The sequence below is a fragment of the Mycteria americana genome, chromosome 7 (assembly GCF_035582795.1).
Source record: "Mycteria americana isolate JAX WOST 10 ecotype Jacksonville Zoo and Gardens chromosome 7, USCA_MyAme_1.0, whole genome shotgun sequence".
Lineage (NCBI taxonomy): Eukaryota > Metazoa > Chordata > Aves > Ciconiiformes > Ciconiidae > Mycteria > Mycteria americana.
This window is the reverse complement of record NC_134371.1, coordinates 567,173-586,361: the sequence shown is the minus strand read 5'-3', so window position 1 is coordinate 586,361 and position 19,189 is coordinate 567,173. Positions and strand designations below refer to the sequence as shown.

General features: G+C 43.7%; 1 protein-coding gene across 4 annotated transcripts in view; it reads right to left on the bottom strand.

Annotated features, from left to right (window-relative positions):
• Nucleotides 1–6,593, bottom strand: part of TSC22D2 (TSC22 domain family member 2) — a 31,112-nt gene extending 24,519 nt beyond the window's left edge. The window contains exon 1 of one of the 4 annotated variants that reach the window (XM_075506707.1): nt 4,263–6,593. In XM_075506707.1, the coding sequence (XP_075362822.1) occupies nt 4,263–6,256 (1,994 nt within the window). In that variant the 5' untranslated portion in view covers nt 6,257–6,593. The remainder of the gene's footprint in view (nt 1–4,262) is intronic. The other 3 variants (XM_075506708.1, XM_075506705.1, XM_075506706.1) reach the window with 3 other exon arrangements.
• Nucleotides 6,594–19,189: the final 12,596 nt, after the last annotated feature.

The following is a 19,189-nucleotide window of genomic DNA, read 5'->3' as shown; positions in this document are numbered from 1 at the left end:
TGGTCTCAAGAGCTCAGTTTTATCAACAGTTAGTACACTATACGAATACGTGATTTAGCTGAGCAGATATATGCTGTGAAGAGGTCTGCACAATCAGGTTTTCAACAGTTTAGCTGCTGTAGTTGACAGTTCACAATTGCAGCCATTCATTAGCGTTCCTGGAATACAGCCTGCACAGTTCAAGCTGGTCAGCTATCTCTGGAAAATGATCTATACTCTGCTCCTTTTCCAACATGCCTAGTAATATTTTGCCCCAAAAGTCTGCCAAACATGCAGGAGGTTTGAACAAGCTCTCAGTCACATTCTTTTAACAGAGGCAACATATTTCTTTTCCCCCAAGAGCCAAAATAAAGTTATTAAGGTTATTAAGCCAGCTGGAATATTATGCTTGTCAACTACAAATTCGTGTATACATGGGCATAAAGGTGAGTGGAGAAACGGACAAACACTCATCCTGAAATCCTCTCAGATACTCTGACTGCCCTGCATCCACAGTAATTAGTACTGCTGCTAGGGTCCAGCAAATGAAGAGTCAGGGCAATCCTGAGATCCAGTTCTACTTGTGTTTTTATAGTATTTGTCAGACTCCAAATTCAAAGTGGATTGCAATATTCACGTCTGCCTCAATAAGAGTACAATTTCCTCCATCCTTGAATACTGTTGCAGTTTATTCTACTCGTAGCCACATTTAGAGAGGAAAAGAAAATAAAACTATGTTATGCTGTAGATCTTTCATAACTTCCACAGAACATATTTCTCTTTTTAAGAGCTTAGCAATGTAGACACATCAAGTGAAAAAAACAGCTTTGCTTTTTAAAGGAAGCTTGTGACATGCCAAAAGCTTTTTTCTTTTTAATTCTTTTGGACCACCTACCCACCCTCTTTTCCCTTCCCCCCCCCCCGCCATAAGATTTCTTGATTAATTGATTCTTCATTATTCATCACATCAATGCAAGAAACCAGTTTTGCCTAGACTACTGTAAAGGTGTACTGGACTATCAGAACAGGAAGTTAAAGGTTTTCAGGCAATGTCTTGCAAAAAAGTCAGTTCTACATCTACAGATACATAGTTCTATATCATCTGCCTATATATCAGGCTACATAACCTTACACCTCCACCTTTATCTTAGATGTAGTTTGATTTAAAACAGCAGACCATAAGACAAGAATAATACAAAGAAGTTTCTGCAGAAAGATGGGAACTGATCAGCTTTTTTTCTCAGACCTCTTTGTCTTGTACTTACTGTATTTCTCACATTCTGTTTTCAAAGAATTCCCATCCTAAACTATTTTACCTTTAAAACAGTTCCTCTTCACATTCAGAATGGTGAATGACTTACTGGATCAAGCCAGGATATTCAGAGCCATACAGTATTCCTTGATGAATCACTATTTTAGAAGATGACTATAAGAGAATAATCTACACAAGTTTCAAGTACATACAAATATTTAAATATAATTGAAGGTGTCAGAAGAAATGTAGACACCTGCCAACACATTCACACACACACACACCCCCGGGTATATTACACATATTAAGATAAAAGAGGAAAATGCTTTCCACAAGTTTCTAGCTCTTAGGATCACAAAGCAAACTCTCTAAACAAAACCAAGCGTTAACTTCCTGAACCTGCACGCAGCCTGAAACAGTGACTCATGATGTGTGAACTCCCTTTGTGCCCCATTAGTTTTATCAGTGTCAACCCTCAGCCTATTGATGACACTTGAAGGTCTTCATTAACTCTTTCACCACCGATTTCAGTAGATAAAGCAGCTGGGCATAACCGCATGGGAGGAGTGGCGTAATTTAACTGGCTGGAAAAAGGCAAAAAGCAGGAGCAAGAAGAGAACAGCAGACAAGCAGGAGACAGTTTTATAATAAAGCCTTCCCAGTCAGTAAAGCAAATAAAAACAAAGTGGTAAAACATCCTTAACAAGCTGCTAGGTTTTTATTTTCTCCTTTCTCTGTCTGAAACCAGTGGAAGTCAGGATACTGTTTGAGGGGAGCAAAGAATAAACTTAGATCTACTAGCTCTGTATCTCCTACTTTGTATGAAGTCTAGGCCTGCTTAAAGTAAGCTTTCCTTGCTTATCAGTATCACTACTAAAAAAAGCTATTCCAAGCTGGGAGAGACTCTCACATACCATAAAGCTCCTTGCTTAGCGTACCACTTCAGCAAATTACAAGGTTTTATCACCCACTGCAGAAGTGGACAACCGAGAAGTACGCATTTCTTTTCAGATAACCACAAGTTAGTTTCTCTACTGAACATCATAATGTGGCACATAAAAAAAGAGCGCTCTGCATTTAGAGTCCATTCCTATTTCTTACTCGTAGTTCTCACAGCCAAGTTTCTGAAAAAGTTTATTTAGAAACAAGCAATGTGTGAAGCAACACTGCAAGGTGGCTCAAGTTCAAAGACAAAAGTACAGAAACAACTTTAAAAATCACTGTTCAGGGTAAGAGTACCAAGAACTGCCTTACTAGTGTGCAACACAAAGTTAACAGCCTAAAGGTTTGAATAAGTAGGACAAGTTTTTCCTTATCATTATATAAAGTGATTAATTTGTCACAGATAATCATGTCTGTTACTACAATTTATATAAATATTAAGTATTAGAAGCTATGCAAAACGAATGCAAAATACATTCCTTTCTTTCTGACTTCTTAATCATCAGAATGATTAAACACAAGATAAATCATCTTCTGATAATATACTGAGCTATGAAAAAAAAAAACAAACCCTACCAGCTTGAAATCTAACCTTATTTGCACAAAGAAGAGTTTGTCAGCTGGGTCAGCAATCCTCTTAAGGTAGGCACAACTGCTAGAAAATTTTAACTGTTTAACTTTTAAGTTCTTTACCACTTTAACCAGAACTAGCACAACTCTCTATAGCACGGCTTTTGCTTGCATAAAGGCATTAGCAGAGTTACTATCTCAAACGCAGCGTTAGCCAAAGCTCCAGTGAGCACAAGGCCTGCGTTACTGCAGATTTAACTCTCCAAACACCAATTTATCTTTGAGGTACCTTCTCCATCTACTACACCCTAATCCCACATAGGCAGCAGCTTTACTAAAAGGCACTCTGAGCAACACTGACTGTGTTATCTTAAAGTCTGGTATTCTCCCAAGGTGAGGAAAGGCTTACAGAAAAATTCAGCACATCAGACCTTCTCATAATGGTGTTACTCCTATTTTTAAAAATACAAATAGGTATAACCCACATGTACTTTATTCCTCAAAAAAAAAAATACAAATAGGTATAACCCACATGTACTTTATTCCTCCAAATTGTAGTAATCCCGACAGTAAACGTTAATGACATTAATTCAGTGCTCAAACACTGCTTTCCCTGAAAGTCTTCTCTCAAAGAAGTCAATTAAGATCAGTTTTAGCCATCACGCTACCCTTCAGGGTAGTGTCACAAGCCTATGGGAGTAAGTCACAGACACGCTTCCTCTCTGAGGTCCTTTGATGAGTCTGCTCATACTACACACCTCTGTTACAACTAGTAGTTCCAAATGGCTTTCCTATAAATAAAACTTGTAAGGTTGTACTTTCTACTGTGTCTACAACTTTGCTCAAGTAAGTGGCATCCTTTTTATTCAATGCAAAAGACCATTATCTGTAGAGCTTTCACTATGTTAGCGCATACCAATTCATATCCAGATGCAAGTACCTTCCTTACTAACTGATACTATACAGTGCAAATTCAACAGCAGGATAAAAATCAAGAACCTGTGTTATAAGCCTTTAAGTTTTCCAATATACCTCACCTGATGGCCCTAAGGTAGCACTACACTTCTATTTTTAACAACACTGCAATACCATGGTGTTGATAAACCCATTTCAACCTGGCTGTCATTCCAGTGTTTTTTACAATGCATTCAGGGGAAAGGACAGAACAGACTTCCTCACATACCGAGTAGTTAGGTGCAGAAGGGCAGTTTTCAGTCTTAGAGGAGGTCACATTATTTGTGCATTAAGCAGCTTTCAGGCTACTTTCTGCCCCGTTTTGAGAGAAAAGTAATCACACTCACAGCCTAAGAAGAACAAGTACAGCTCACTACTTGCCTAAACACTTTGCTGTATTTTGTACTCTTAAAAAAAAAAAAAGTAGCCCCAGTAAATTTTAGTACCACTTTCCGAAAATACAAACTTACAAAAACCACTTGACAATAACTTGAAAGTTGGGGGGGGGTGGGGGGTGTGTCCCTTACAAAAAGGTATTTTTATAGCGTTATAAAATAATTCATACCTGTCTTCATCACCATCAACAGGAATAGATATGCCAAACATAGAGCTGGCAAGACTGTTCATAGGAGTACTTGCAGGTAACTGAAGAGGATTTGCTAGAGTGTCTGGAATGGGAGGCTTCACAAGAGGTTTATTTTCAGCTGTAAGAGAAAGTGGCGGCTGAGGTAGGGGTTCCGATTTTCTTCTAGTATCATCAATCTGGCCTGCTAAGGATTGAGCTTGAGTCTGAAACTGTCCGAGGTTTGACTGTGGCAGATTTGCAGGTACAGTAGGCGTGCCTTGCATTAACGAGTGTCCGACGTGCTGTGGCTGGACAACGCCAGTACTTCTGCTGACAGAAGTGTGGCTAGTCAGCTGGGACTGGACCAGCGTAACAGGGACATTTGGCATAGTAACAGAAGTGGTGGTAGACACACTAGGCACACTTGTACCGGGCACAACCGCAGGCACGTTCTGAACTCCAGAGACCACGGCATGGGGCGCACCAGGCATTCCAGACACTTGACTGCTTCCACCCATTTGATGCTGAGTCACAGATTTCTGTTGCACAACCCCTGTATGTCCAATGCCTTGCTGCACCACACCTCCTGGTTGCGGAATGGCAGTCTGACTAGCTTGCGTCTGGCCACTCGGCATTAATCCTGATCCCTGTCCGACTGCTTCGCCAGGCTGCGCTGACACCCCCATCGCTGGCGCTCCCACAGGTGAGGGATTTTGGCCGGTCACCTGCCCCACAGGAAGGCTGGAAGCCACAGTACTTGGAACAGAGCCCGTAGTAGCCTGCTGAATAGCTCCTTGAGACTGCATAATTGTCATGTGCTGCATGTATTCAGTCTGACCAGAAGGTTGCGTCGGCAGTAGATGCACTGGTGGAATCTGGGACTGAGAATAAGCAAATTGTTGAGGCTGAGTCACTGGTATGTTTGCCTGCTGCACCTGCTGCTGTGCCACAGGAATGCTTGGCTGCCCTATTGTCACATTTGGAGGTGCCATGCCTTTCCCGTTGGGTCCAGCCTGCGCAACACCCTGCGTATTTACCTGCGGCTGCGATTGCTGTGGCACCATCATTTGCTGATTTGCTACCGAAGCCCCAGAAAACATAGGCTGAGCAGTACTTTGAGGCATGGCCCCACCTATGGGTTGCTGCGGCTGCTGTTGTTGCCCAATGACAAAATTAGGTTGCTGTAGAGAGGACTGGTTCATTTTCTCTGTCTGGAGCAGCTGTGACACAGCAGTCAGGGAACTGTCAGCTATAGAATCGGGGCCATGGGCCGACACTGGCACAGCCGAGACCACAACAGAACCTCCTGTGGCACCGAGGCCACTGTCCCTCTCCTGAGCAGCCTGCTCGAAGGTGCTGCTGTGCCGAATGCAATCTCCAGTCCTGCCCAGGACACCACCACCATCTGAGTCCCGGTCATAATACTCCATACACGTCCATCGTCCTCGCCTGTAGGGCTCCCCTGTACCGTGGTCCAGCTTGATCACCCTGAAGCGCGAGCTGCACGCAGCAGCCACTGTCTGAGACATCGTCCCAGGAGCAGCAGATGCAGAAGGCCCCGTGGAGGGCAAGGCGGTCTGAGCACCGCTGCCTCCCGCCACGGCAGTTCCAGGGGCAGCAGCTGGCAGGGGCACAGCGGAGCTCTTGGGCACAGCACCCCCATTGGGGGCCACAGCTGGCGGAGCTGCAGCCACCCCACCAGCAGCCACAGCCAGCTGCCCATCCAAAAGGAGGTTGGGAGAGACGCTGCCAGGAGTTTCGGCCTCACCCACGTTGTTGAGAGTCTCCTCGGAGGAGCTCCGCTCACAGACATCCTCGGGGCCATAGTCGGTGGCTCGGGAAACATCAAAGATTTCGGAAGACACGTCCTCGGTGCGGGACTCATCCGGGTCGTCCAGGCTCTCGGTGTCCTCGGTGATGCTGCTGGCCACCTGGGCCGTGGTCACGCTGGTGATCTGGAAGCAGCTCTTCTTCTTGGCCGGCATCTTGGACATGTTTCCTCCGCGGGGAGGGGCTCCGCCAGCCGGGGCGAGGCGAGCGCGGTGCCGGGGCGGGCTGTCACGGCGTGCCGGCCGGGCCCCCGGCGCTACCGCACATCCTCCGGCTGCTTCCTGCGGCGGGCGGGCGGGCCGCGGCGCTCTCGCTGGCGGGCCGCGGGCCGCGCGGGGGGCGGCGGGGCTCCTCCTCTTCCTCCCCGTCCGCAGCCCTCCTCCCGCGGCCGGGACGCGGGCCTCCCCCTCCCCGCCGCAGCCCTCGCTCCGAGCGCGGCGGGGCCGGCCGAGCGCCCCGCGGCTTCCTGCCGGCTTCGGCGCGGCGCGGGCCCCGGGCGGGCGCGGCGGCCGCAGAAGCAGGCCCGCGGCCCGCCCCGCGCGAGGGGCCCCGCGGCGGCCGGGCGAGGCCCAGGCGGCCCCGTCTCCCCCCCCGCGCCCTGTCTCCGCGCTCTACCTGGAGACCAGCGCCAGGCGCATCCTGCTCGGAACCAGCCCGCGGGCGAGCCCCGCGGGCACCGCCCCCCCCCCCCCCGGGGCGGAGGGCCGGCGCGGCGGCGGCGGCGAGGAGGGCGAGGAGGAGAGGCGGCCCTTCCGCGGGCGGGCGGGCGCGGGCGGCCCCGCTGCGCTGCGCCGGCCCCGGGAGCGCGGGCTCCGACTGCGGCTCCCTTCGCCCAAGATGGGGCTCAACTTCTCCTGCGCTGCACCCTGGGAAGGGCGCCGGCCACGCCCCCCGACGCTACGGCGCGATGACGTCACGCCCCGCCGGAGCTGGCGGGGGGGGGGCGCAGGGGGCGGGGGAGGGAAGCGGAGCCTGCGGTGGCTGTTTGGAATGTGCCACCGCCCGCCAACTCCCCCCCCCCCCCGCCCCCCCGTCCCCGCTCCGCTTGGTCCCTCCCGGGCGCGCGAGCCAGTGTTGGCGGTTGGGCGCGTGCGTAGCGCCCCTCGCGCGCCGCCACGCAGCCGCGGCCTGAGGAGAGCGGGCGTCCCCTGGGGAGCGCGGGCGGGCGCCGGTGGGGGCCTGGGGCAGAGCCGTCTCTTTTGTCTTTGTGCGTTACGGTTCTGGTGCGCAGTTGCTCCCGGAGAGCCGTTAATGGAGCATCAGGGCCGTAAACTCGTCGAGCGACGGGCGACAGTGTTTAAGCTGTTTATCCCTCCTGCTGGGTGACGATTGCCCCGACACGATAGGAAGTGATTTCAGAAACTCACTCCTCTAATTATCAAAATAATCACATTTTCCAGGCTACATTTATTTACAGCCGATTTCTAGCCACTTTTATGTTCGTAAAGGTAACCAATTTCTGGTTATTTCTCCTCATTCAGAGCCGTCTTTCCCATGGCCATTCGCACAGCCCTGCTCCGCGTGCTTTGCAGTTGGAATCAATCGCTCTTACAAGAGAGCAGGACTGCGGACAGGCTTGCCGATGAGGCGCTGCTGGTATCGCGTCGTAGCACTGGCTCGTCGCTGTCTCTGTTTCCGCTGTGCTCCTCCTAGGTCCTCTTGTTGGTCATTTTCCCACAGCTACATCGTACTGGTGGTTCATAGCCAAACCATAAGGAGCCCACCTGTGGTGTCTTCAGGTGCTCACCTCTCATAAATCCCTGATGTGATATGCAAGTCAACTTTTTATTATATTTAATTTCTGTTATTCCAGCCACCAATGTCATTAGGGTGTTCCTGTGTGATAATCTGGTCCCGGTTTGACAGTCACACCTTGCAACTGTACCATTAACCCATCCTGGCTTTTTGTGTAAGGTCACAAAGTGCTTTAAAGACCAGTTCTAAATGGAAGATCCCCACTACTAGCTTCCCTTCAGTTCAACTGTTCCCTGTAAATGCAACAGTTGAGCCAAGTTATGATTTATTTTGCAATTTTGCATGCTAATCCATCTCTTCTGTATCTGTTTTCAGTAATATTTTCCAATATGATATCATACCAAATACTTCTCTAGCTTCAACAGAGATTAAACCTACTGCATGAACAATGTAAGAACTCATTTATGTTAGAACAGAGTTTTGAGTTAGAACATAGTTTTGAGTTAATCTGGCATGAGCCACCTTGGTAAATTTATCCTTTAAAATCAGGCATGCTAATTACACGAGTCTTTGGCAAAAGCCTTTCCACTTTTTTTTTTTCAACTTTAATTTGAAGTTCTTATCAATCGTGCTAGCCCCAATTCCAGAAAAATTCTGCAAGAGGTGTTTGGGTAAGTGTCTGTTCATGTCATTAGCGTCTTCCATTAATCAGATATTTCAAGCGGTCAGAGCCTCCGTCCTTGAACTTTCTGTCTTCATTATCCTGCCACACCTTCTCATTTCATCTCAGGGAGGAAAGAATTCTGATGATCACCCAAGTCTCCGTTTCTTTGAGCATTGCCATCATTTTCGCCAGCCTGGTGAAGATGCTCTGCTATAATTCAGTGGGAGTCTGGTGGTGGTGTTTGACCAAACGTAGAAGACAACCAGTGGGGTTAGCCCCAGGTCCATGTCCCACAGTTTATGTCCTGCCGAGTAACAAACCCCAGCTTTTCTGGGGGTACTCTGAGTAGAGGACTGTCCCTTCGTCTGTCGCCACACACACTGGGTAGTCTCTTTCGAGTCCTGAACCTTAGGTTATACCCCATTTGTTCTGCCTTCAGTAAAGCATTCTGTTCTGCGGTGCCTTGCGAATTCTCCTTATGTGTGTAACATCCTTGGTTTCCATGCCTGTGCGCGTACAGTGTGCCAAGACTTGCTTTTCTTCTCATCTTCCTTGGCACTTTGTCTTCTGCCTACTTCATTTGATGCTAGTATGAACCTTATTTTCGATTCTGTTTCTCTTGGTACTAGCTCATCCCTTACTATTTCCTGTCCTCATATTCTTTAAAGTCTGCCTTCTAGAGTTTCTTCATTCTGCCTATGTTAGGAGGTGATGAACTGTCTGTGCAGCATCCTTTTTCCTCCTTCATGATTTTGAGTTCCCATCTGAACTCCATTTGTAATTCTTGGATTTCCTCCTGGTATACAGGAGTTTTTGCTCCTGATATGACGTGAGTTCTGTCAGGCAACACTTCCTGGAGCAGCTTCTACCAGGTACCCACTGGAGGATAAAGCATGTTCTTTATCTTCTGTTTACTGCCATCTCTTAGCCCTCTGATCAAATCTACATTCTTAGAATTCATCTTTTCTGTCCAGCCCTGACTTTGAAGAGGGAATAAAGGCAATCCCCCAAACTCCTTCCCAAACAAATTCTCTCCAACATGCAATCCTTTGTTTCCTGCACCCTCTTCACTGCAGAGAGGAAATTTAATGTACACAGTACGAGATCTCTAAAAATGAGTAATATCATCTTAATACCAAATTGCAATGTTAAAACTTTGTATTTCAATCTAAGAAATGTCTATGTCCATGAAAAGTGTATTTTTGGCATGGGACATGAGGCATTAGACCTTAAACCTGCCATTAGCCCAGGAACTACGACTCCTTGTTCTGCAAGGCAACCAAGTATAATTTGATAAAAGAATGGAACTCTGTATTTGAGCAGAGAAGGCGATGCTGCTTTGGCAAGTTAAGTTTAATTTTAACAGGCAGCATGTGGATGTGTCTAGGAGTTTTTAAATTAGTCACAACAATGGTGGATTAAATAGCCGAGGGAAAGTCATATGGCCCAAGATGGGCAATAACGCAACGTATGATACAGCACTACTGTTTACGCCGCAGATACCAGTGAGGTCGGCAGGAGTTCTGGGGGGTTCAGGTTAGTATGAAGGCTGTAGGGAGGTGAAGCAGCTGGGATTGTATGTGGCGTAGATCCTCTATAAATGATGATGATAATCCTTGGAGAAAATTTCACAAGGGCAAGGAATAGCTAGCTACAGGAAATAGTAAAGACTTGAGATAACTTTTGTATATGGATTTTATTAATTTCTTCATTTTCAAACGGAAAGCATTCGGGCATATTAATCCAATACATTCAGGACAACATACGATAAAAACATTCTGGATAGGAATACATTTTAAAAACACTGTCCCCACACAGATAAATAATAGGCATATCGGTGGAAAGATGCAGGATGCCAGAATATAAGAGTGAGTCAATCCAACAAATACTTTTCAGTCAATCTGTGGAGGACTGCTTATCGTAAGCAAAGGTGGCACAGTCTTCCCCAAACTGTAATGTTTAACTCTTTTTTTGCTTTAAAGTAGTACATTTTAAATATACAATTATATAAGGTAGTTGTGAAGATTCTTATTGATCGACTATTGGATTTGTGTGTGGTATTTCGTCTCAGTAAAACATGAAATCAAAAAAGCCTCCCTCAGGAAGTGACATTTTAAAAACATGCAAGGGAGCCTTAAAAACAGAGGCAGAAGTTATTCTACGAGACCTACCCCTACAAGTGATCTTTCAAAATTACTATAGGAAGGAGACTGATACATAATTAGTGGGATGAAGTTCTTTCCCTCCATATAGGTACACAGACCTGTAACAGATAGGGTAACACTTTTTTCAGCACTGAACGACTACCAGGAGGCTGTTGGACAGTAGGCTGCTAAGCTGTAAGAACAGATGTTTTTCCTCACAGTGCAGTAACCAAAATGAAAAGTTATTTTCTTCTCATTTGTATGCAACTACTATATTACTTCAATGTATGAAAATACATGTTGGTAGAGAGGTCTCCTAATTTAGCTAGGTCTGAAATTTAAAATAGCAAAGATGCTATTTTAGAATCCATTAATTTGTTGCTGTTGTGGTTCAGAATAAATTAACATATGAAATAATAAACTTCTAAATCCCAGATTGAAACAGTCATTTGCTAACCCCTCCGTTCATGAACTGTGCATATGTGAATATTTTAACGTAACCTGAAATGTAATGAGGAATGGGCTATTTGGCTGACATTTAGCACGGTCTAGCAAAGGAGAAAGGGGAGCTAATAAAAGGTAAAATAGGGAAAGGATGAGGAACAAGAATGAACAAGATAAACTGATTCACTAGCAAACCAAAAAGGTTTCTGAAAAGTCAAGTATAAAAATTGCTACAGCCCGTGGCCAGGTTAGCCAAGATACACACAAATAATCCACACAATGGCCTTGGCAGCATTACACTGATAATATTTTTGCAAGGTTGAATTAGTGCTGAACAATATTCTAGTATGTTGGGCACAAACATACTGATATTTTTATTAAGTGTCAAGCATGTATATATTCCTTTTTTACCTTCAAGAAAAACATCTGCCACAGTTAGTTAAAGGAAATTCCCACATGACTCCTGTTTGAGTTTCTGTGAGTGTCAACTGTCTGGGACGCTCGTGGTTTCTCTGTGTGTGTTCCTGTTTTTTCGAGATCTGGCAAGGACAGATTTAGCAGGCAGTGGTGAGGGCAGCAGGCTCCTTTTCAGTGCTCCTGCGTCGGATGGCAGAGAGTTTTGTGTGCTTCTTCCGCACTCTCCATCACCTTCTGCCATACTCATTTCACTAGGAGGATCCCGTGACAGAGTTTCAGCAGCAATGAGAGCTGTTAGCGGCTTTCCACACTTGTGGTCCTACTGTTTGGGAACTGCAGGTGGATTCACATATTTTGGCATTTAAGGATCATGCACCAGTCATGCAAAACACATGTACCTTTCACGGAAATGCTATCACAGATGATAGGAGATCAAAAAAGAAGCTCCTCTAGAGGGTAAGCTATAAAGACTCAAACACTGACTGCATATGTGTATCCAGTGAAAATGGTACTAAAATGTTCTGTTTGTTTGTTGATATGATTTTAAACGGGCAAAAGGTGGTCCTTCCCACTGATCGTAGCTTAAATCTGTGTATCTTTCAGACCGGGATAAGAGCTGTACGTTAAAAACCCTAAACACTTACGGAGTTTACACAGGCAGACACATGCTCACATCTAGAGATGTATGCATGTGTGTGTAAAGATGTGTATTAATAGGTGTAGATGGAAATGTAAAGTTTTGAAAATCCCTAATGATAACATTTAAAGCACAGTGTTTTTTAAAAGAAAGCTGTAGGAATTATCAAAGGGAGTTGGACTATTTATTGGTATCTAGAGTTCATGGGTTCAAATTTCTTGGCCTTCAGTAACAGCAGGTGATTATTGTTGAAGATTAAAAACTAGCCTGGGGAAGCGGTGTGATCCAGCAGATAGGGCATTTACCCAAGTATCAGGAGTCCAGGTTGAAATTGTTTGTGTGGAAGTCAGTAGGAAAAGTTCAGGGGATTAGTTTCTTAACTTCAGTCTTACACCTAAGTTGGTATTTATCTGCCGTGTGGCCTTGTACAAGTTATTTTTCCCTCTTTGTGCCTCTTTTTTTTTTCTCTCCCATCTATCAGCCTGCCTTGTCTGCAGACACAGAGAAGTATTCAGGGCTCCGCCTGCCTTTTTTTGTGTGTTGAGTATTGAGACCTGAATTTTGGTCAGGCTATGTGATACTGTTTTGGAAATAGTAACGTACTGGCACGATAATGGACAAGTGATAAGCAATTCATTTATCACTAGGTTCTTTTCAAATTTGAACAGAAATTTAGGAGTTACTAAAAATTAAACTTTCACGTATGTGAATTGAGGTTTACCAGTTTGGTATTTTAAGAGTGCACTCCCTTTCAGATGACTCTTGTATCAAGATCCTGCGTGAACATCTTAAATTTTAAACTAAACAGTAATATCAGAAATTCCTTTCCTTCACTATAAACTGTACATTTTCCATTTTATTAAACTAGTGGTGCTAGACAGTAAGACATTTACCCAAATTCTTCTTGTTTCTAAAACTCATCTAAATTACCACAAATGATCTCAAACTGACTGAGATGCAATGGTAATTTCAAGTCCTTTTGAATTTCAAGCTGCAAGACATTGACTGCAAGACCTGGAAGACAAATTCCAGGTTACAGACTGCTGGAGGGAAGAATGGCATAGAAAAGGGTAAATGAGTTACCTGAATGTCTAAGTAGGATTTTTGCATTTATAAAGGCCACTAACTATCAAGAGAACCAGCGAATAGTAGCTGCAGTATTTAGCTTTAGGCTCTTCTTAAAGTCTCGTGACAAAAAGCATGGAAATTTCCTCTTTCCTGACCCTAACAAAATTGCTTTTTTTTGTCTTTGCAGTGTTCATTGTCTTCTATATGGAAAATAATAGGCACTAAATCCAACAACTAATGAAAAAAAAATTAATATTACCAACAACTGAGAACAAATGGAAACTTACACACCTGGAAACACATTTAAAGTGCAAATAGAAATGAATAAACGTTATGAAATCTCATCAGTTGTTGTTAGCCTGGTCCTGACCCCTTTCAAGTCAGTGGCAAAACCCATTACATGTCAGTGGGAGCTGTGCTTTACGTAACTGAGATATGTTGATGAGCATTTGTACAGATGAGCGCACAGGTCTTTAGAATACTATGCTCTTCTGCATGACGGGTGCCTTTACTTTTTCCGTACTTTCCTGTGCTGCACCCGATTGTGCTGTTTGACTGGGAGCAGTCCGGGCCAGGACTTTTCCTCTGTTCAGCATAACGTCTCAAAGACTATTGTGCACACCTAAAGAATCATGTAAACAGTTTAGGGAAATTACAGCATTATATGGAACAGTTGCCTAAAGAGTGCTGTTTCAGCAGGGAGTCTGAGGTTGTCTGTTAATAGACCAGTTATTGTCCATTACTTCTGGGCTGTGCAAGCCCCTGTGTCATTTTCATCCGTTTGATTTGGCTGGTCTCATTTACGTAGTTGTTCTCAACCTTGGTCTCTGCTGTATTTCGAATCATTTGTGGTTTAGAGGCAGAAGAAGAAGGGAAATATAAGTGAAATCTGAGCTGCAAATCCAGTTTGGGGTTGTAGTACGCTCTTGATGCTGAAAATAAGTATGTATTTTGAAGTCATTATAAGGCAACTACCATGTGCTGGCACTAACAATGAATTATTGCTGCAGGAACACGCTTTTAGGGAAGGCATAGAGCAGACCTGCGTTTGGTCCATAGCTTAAAAGCCAGGAAATAAATCCTGGCTCTAGGATAAATAAGTCAGGTTGGTCTGTCTTTTCTTTCTCCGTTTGAACACGGAACAGTTTTGTAAACTGTCAATATTTAGTTAATACACTGGAATGCAATGAAATTTAAAGACACACAAAATTTCTTCAATCTGATGTATAAATAGATTACAGCATTTTCAGCATTCCAGTCTTATGATCAAGTGGAATCCAGATCAGGTTTCATTTAACCTAGTTAAAAGAGCAATGTGAATGGTTTCAGATATCTTACATGGAGTTCAGCAGCATATTCTCATATTTCAAACTCATATTGAGTAAAGACTAATAGTGGAGAAAATCCATGTCTCTTCGATAGACTTCGTATGTCTTAAATCTTTCTGTTTGGCATGAGTGTATTTTAATGGGACATTTCAATAATTCATTGCTGGATTTCCTGGAATCTAGGTTGCTCGTTGTCTTGAATAATTCTTCTTTGAACAGTAAGTAATCACTTTACTTTGTGTATAAAGAATTATTCAGGTTTTTTACCAGCTACGTCAATTATGTCTCAGTGTTAAAAGCATGAATAATGGCAGGGCATTTATTTTTTTAATTAACATTGGATGTTGTCTCAGCAAAAAGGGAATGTACACAAATTTCAGCTAGCTAGTCAGATACTTTAAATAACCGGTGGCATGACTGGATCTATAGTTATAGATCAGTTTGCAGTACTGAGGTCCTAAAGTGTAGTTCCTTATGTAATATTTGTAGCATAAGAGTAAGAGGAAGTGTGGAGTAGAAAGATGGTCTGTTTTTAAGATGAGAGAGCAGTTACAGAGTAGACATTAAAGCGATTGCAACTCTATAATAATAATATTTAGATGGCCTATTTAAATAGACTTTCCAGGGAGTCCTGATTGCTTGGAATGGTGATGTCTGTGCTCTCCCACTAGCTGAGACGACATTCATTTGGTTCAAGTATGTCAGATACTCAGGTTCAAAGGTGAACCCGTATCTATGCCCCTCACGTTTCACTTCAACAAGCGCAATGCCTTTTCTTCCCCTTTTTACTGGTTAAGCGTGCTTTCAAGAGCAAAGATTAGAGCTAGATAAATAAAGGTGTGTGGGAACTTCTACGTATTTAGGTTCTGAGTAATTTTTGACAGATCTATTGCTACCATATCATGTGGGATACTGATTAGCCAAAACTGGTTCCCTGGCCTTTTTTGCATGAACATTCTACATAAAACTTACATTCCGCAATAGCTGCAACTTTTCTACAAAACCACAAATATTGGTCTTGTAGTGGATAGTGGATTGATGGATTCTCTGCCCCAAATGGAAGCTGTATACAAAAAGTATACAAAAAAGTAATACTCCTGTGGCTAATTCCGGCTTTTCTCATCAGACTGTACAGGTACTATACAAGCCTGTGACTTTGCACATACTGAAACACTCATGCTGTCAGACACTAAAATGATGTGGCGAAGATCAACCTAAATTCTGTTCACAGAAGTCTCAGTTCTTCTGCTGTTAATTTGGTTTTAAAACTTGCATAAGTAGTCCCACTGAAATCCACTGAAACAGAGTTGTCAGTGAAATGGAGAGATTACTCAGCAAAAATAAAAGTGTTAGAAGTAGACAAGCAATACTTGTTTATGATGATCTGCATTTTGTATTGTAATTTTTATTTTATAATGGAACACTTCCATTATAAACTTGATTAAAAGAACAGGCACAATTTGTTGTCCTTCATCATTAATGCTGAAGAAGTGATCTCAGTTTATATCTGTGTTGCAAATCCAAAACACTTCTGGAGTTCTGACTCGGGAGCCTGAGAAAAATGAGAAAACAGAACACTTGGGGAAGTGAATATTCTGAAGCTTGTCGGAGTAAACTGATGGAAGTGGTGCAAACTTACTTTTGGGTTAAATGGAAAATGTCACAATACTTATAAAAAATCACCGCTATGATTTCCATAATAATCACCTATTTCATGGCGAGGCCTAACAGATTCTGCATTAGGAGTTTGATCAGTGGAATTGTCCTGAAGGTGTCAAACAGTGTGGAAACTTGTTAGTAACACATTGCAAAAGCAGGGATGTACTAAGCATTTTCATTTGGAGGAGGATTTTTTTTCTCAGTCGCACTATAAATAAGTCATTCCATATGGATAACAATTATCTTGTAAATTTTGCAAGTTAAGACCATCGGGTATTTTTCTTCAGGGGCTTATATTCTGTTAAGGCATCTGAAAGTCATTAAAGGCTATCGACAGGGAGTGGTCTCCAAGAAGAGGAGCTGTGGTCTCTGTGGGGAGTAGTCAGGACTCAGTGACTCCCTCCTACAGAAAGAGAGGGGTGGCGGTTGGGTTTTTTCCAACCACAGTCACACTCTCTCTGATGTTGGAATGAATTTGACGGCATCTGAAGCGAACTAGTAGATGGGCTGCACAATGTCAGCGGTGCTCTGCAGCAAACGTGACATCACAGCAGCCACGTTTAAGCGTGGAAGGATATACACGATATATGCCGTAGGTACAAAACAGGTACAGAAACAGCGGAGTTAGGTCTTTGGCTTTATCCCAAGGGGAATCGTGTGGAAGTGCTGCTGTTAGTGGCGCTGACCTGTGCACCCAGACACCCATGTCCCGTCTCCCCGTGCTGCAGCGGGCCACGTGTCCTTGTAACATCAGCACAGAGGCCAGAAAGTAGAGAACAGCAGCGGTGTCAGCAAGGCGAGGTTGGTGTAAGCGGGATGGGTCCAGCACTGCGTGCGCACTGCTTAGGCAGCAAGCGCGGCTTCTTGAACACGCAGGTCCAGGTAAGTTGCACCTGGGGGCCCGGGGAGTCTTCCCCTCCTTGGCACACCTGCCCTGCTGTTACTGCCACCGCTGTTGTCCCTCACGCTCTTCCCTTTGTGTGTAATGCAGTAAAAAACCCATTTCTGCTAGCTATTGCCATTCCCAAAATAGTAGTTGTGGATCTCAGAAGCTCAGCTGGAAGGTCACAGAGAGAGCTCGTAACAGGCTTTTATCAGGAACCCGATCAAAGGGCGGGCAGAAAAGCACTGTCTGGTACGGCATTGTCAAGAAGTGTCCCGTAAGAACACAGTATTTCACCTTTACGCTACCAGAACTAGTCCCCTAATTTAGTACTCTCTCTGTTTCCCCATCCATTGGCATTTACAGTAGTTCTAAAACAGATCAGTATATAAAGTGCTAGTTGGAAAAGTGGTAGCTGGCTTTCTTTTGTAGCTGGTGTCAACAGACACGTTGTAAACATTAATGTAAAGGTAAATGGTTGCAAAAAGTAAATAGTAACGTGCTGAGAACATGGAAAACAAAATATGGTTTCTGGCTTGCCAGATCTTTGTCACTGAGCATATTTTCCCTTAGTGGTTGCCTTGTTGTAGTAAACAAAGTTAAGGGCTAGGCCATTTTATTAGTAACAGTTCTGTATTGATGCGTAAGAAAATTAATTGCTGTCCTTGCTTTTCAAAAGAGGAAGTTGCTGTTTTGCTGTAGCGTTACATACAAAGCCATAAAAAAGAAACAATCGAATTTTGGTTAGGAAAAACAAATACATTTATTGATACTACAAAAGAAAAGTAGTTCTGTGACATCAAAAAGTGCAGTTCTTATATGGTTGTTTAGTCAGTGATAGAATTAGAAGCAACATTATGACTTCCTTATTTGTGCATATATTTACTGAACAGCACAAACATCATGTGGCATTAAGTCTTGAAGTTGTATTGCTCTCTACTAAAAATGTACAGAGTTGGGTAACTGAAATTAGTACTAGCAGGCATACATGAAATGCAGGAATCGAGCTTGAAATCCTTGTTCAAGCAGTATTCCCATCAAAACACAGTTTGGAAACAGGTGTCAGCAAGCCCTTAGCAAGTTTTAGCAGTGTCTGTTACCGTGAAGCAGCAGTTTCTGAACGCTTTGCACTCTGTGATGCACAGATTCATGGGTTTTTTCTTCCATTAAAATGCCAGTCGAGTGCAGGTGCTTGTGGTGATTTAACTTAAACCTGAATTAGTGACAAAGCCTGTGGAATTCTCAAGAAGTTTTTAATTGGATCTGAGATTGAGACGAATACACAACCAGAGCGTTCGAACATAACGTATGTAATACCAGTTGCTGGAGCTGCAGTGAGGATAATGGATTCTTACTGCCTTTCCCATGCTATGGCATTGTGCTGTGGCTTGGTTTTGGCAGGAGACGGTGCAGAGATTAAATATCACTCTGAACTCTGCCTGAAGTTGCAGGCATCAAATCGTTATGACTGGTTCTTTTAATACTCTTCCAAATACTAGAAAAAGTGTCAGACGCATTTATATTAAAACCAAACATGGTTTGGAAAAACAGTAGAAAATGTAGAGGTAAATCCCTCTCTAACTGAAGTGCACCGCAGGGTTTCCTTTTGCTTCAACATTGTGGTCACAAACCTGTAAAGATGATATGCATTCATGTGAGAATGGGCCACCCTCATCAAATGAGCTATTTGGCAATTGTTCTGCGACATATTATCCAAGATCTCCAAGGAGATTTGCTCTGTGAAAATATATGGACTATTTCTCTCTGAATTAGTAAATCTTACACTTGTCTATTCACCTCTTTTTTTTCACCTCTTCTCCCTTCCTCTTCAGAGACAATAACAATTTCAACCCACATAAGCGTGGTTCCCGTAAGAATGGTTCTGAAACGTTTTTGGAGTTATTTGACCACTTGAATAACCATATTCTAGGTCAGCACAAATTTGGCCTGTATTTTTCATTTGTTTTCTTTTTCAGTTTCTGTATAATCTTTGAAAATGGAAAAAAAATCATCTGCTCTACTTAAGTAGTAGACAGACAGGGTTTGAGTGCTGACTGCCATGAGTGATGTAGATTTCCCTCCCTGGAGAAGAGGATTTGTTTGCACTGGTTGATGCTCACACTCTGCAGGTAACTCGCTTCACCAGCACATAGTAACG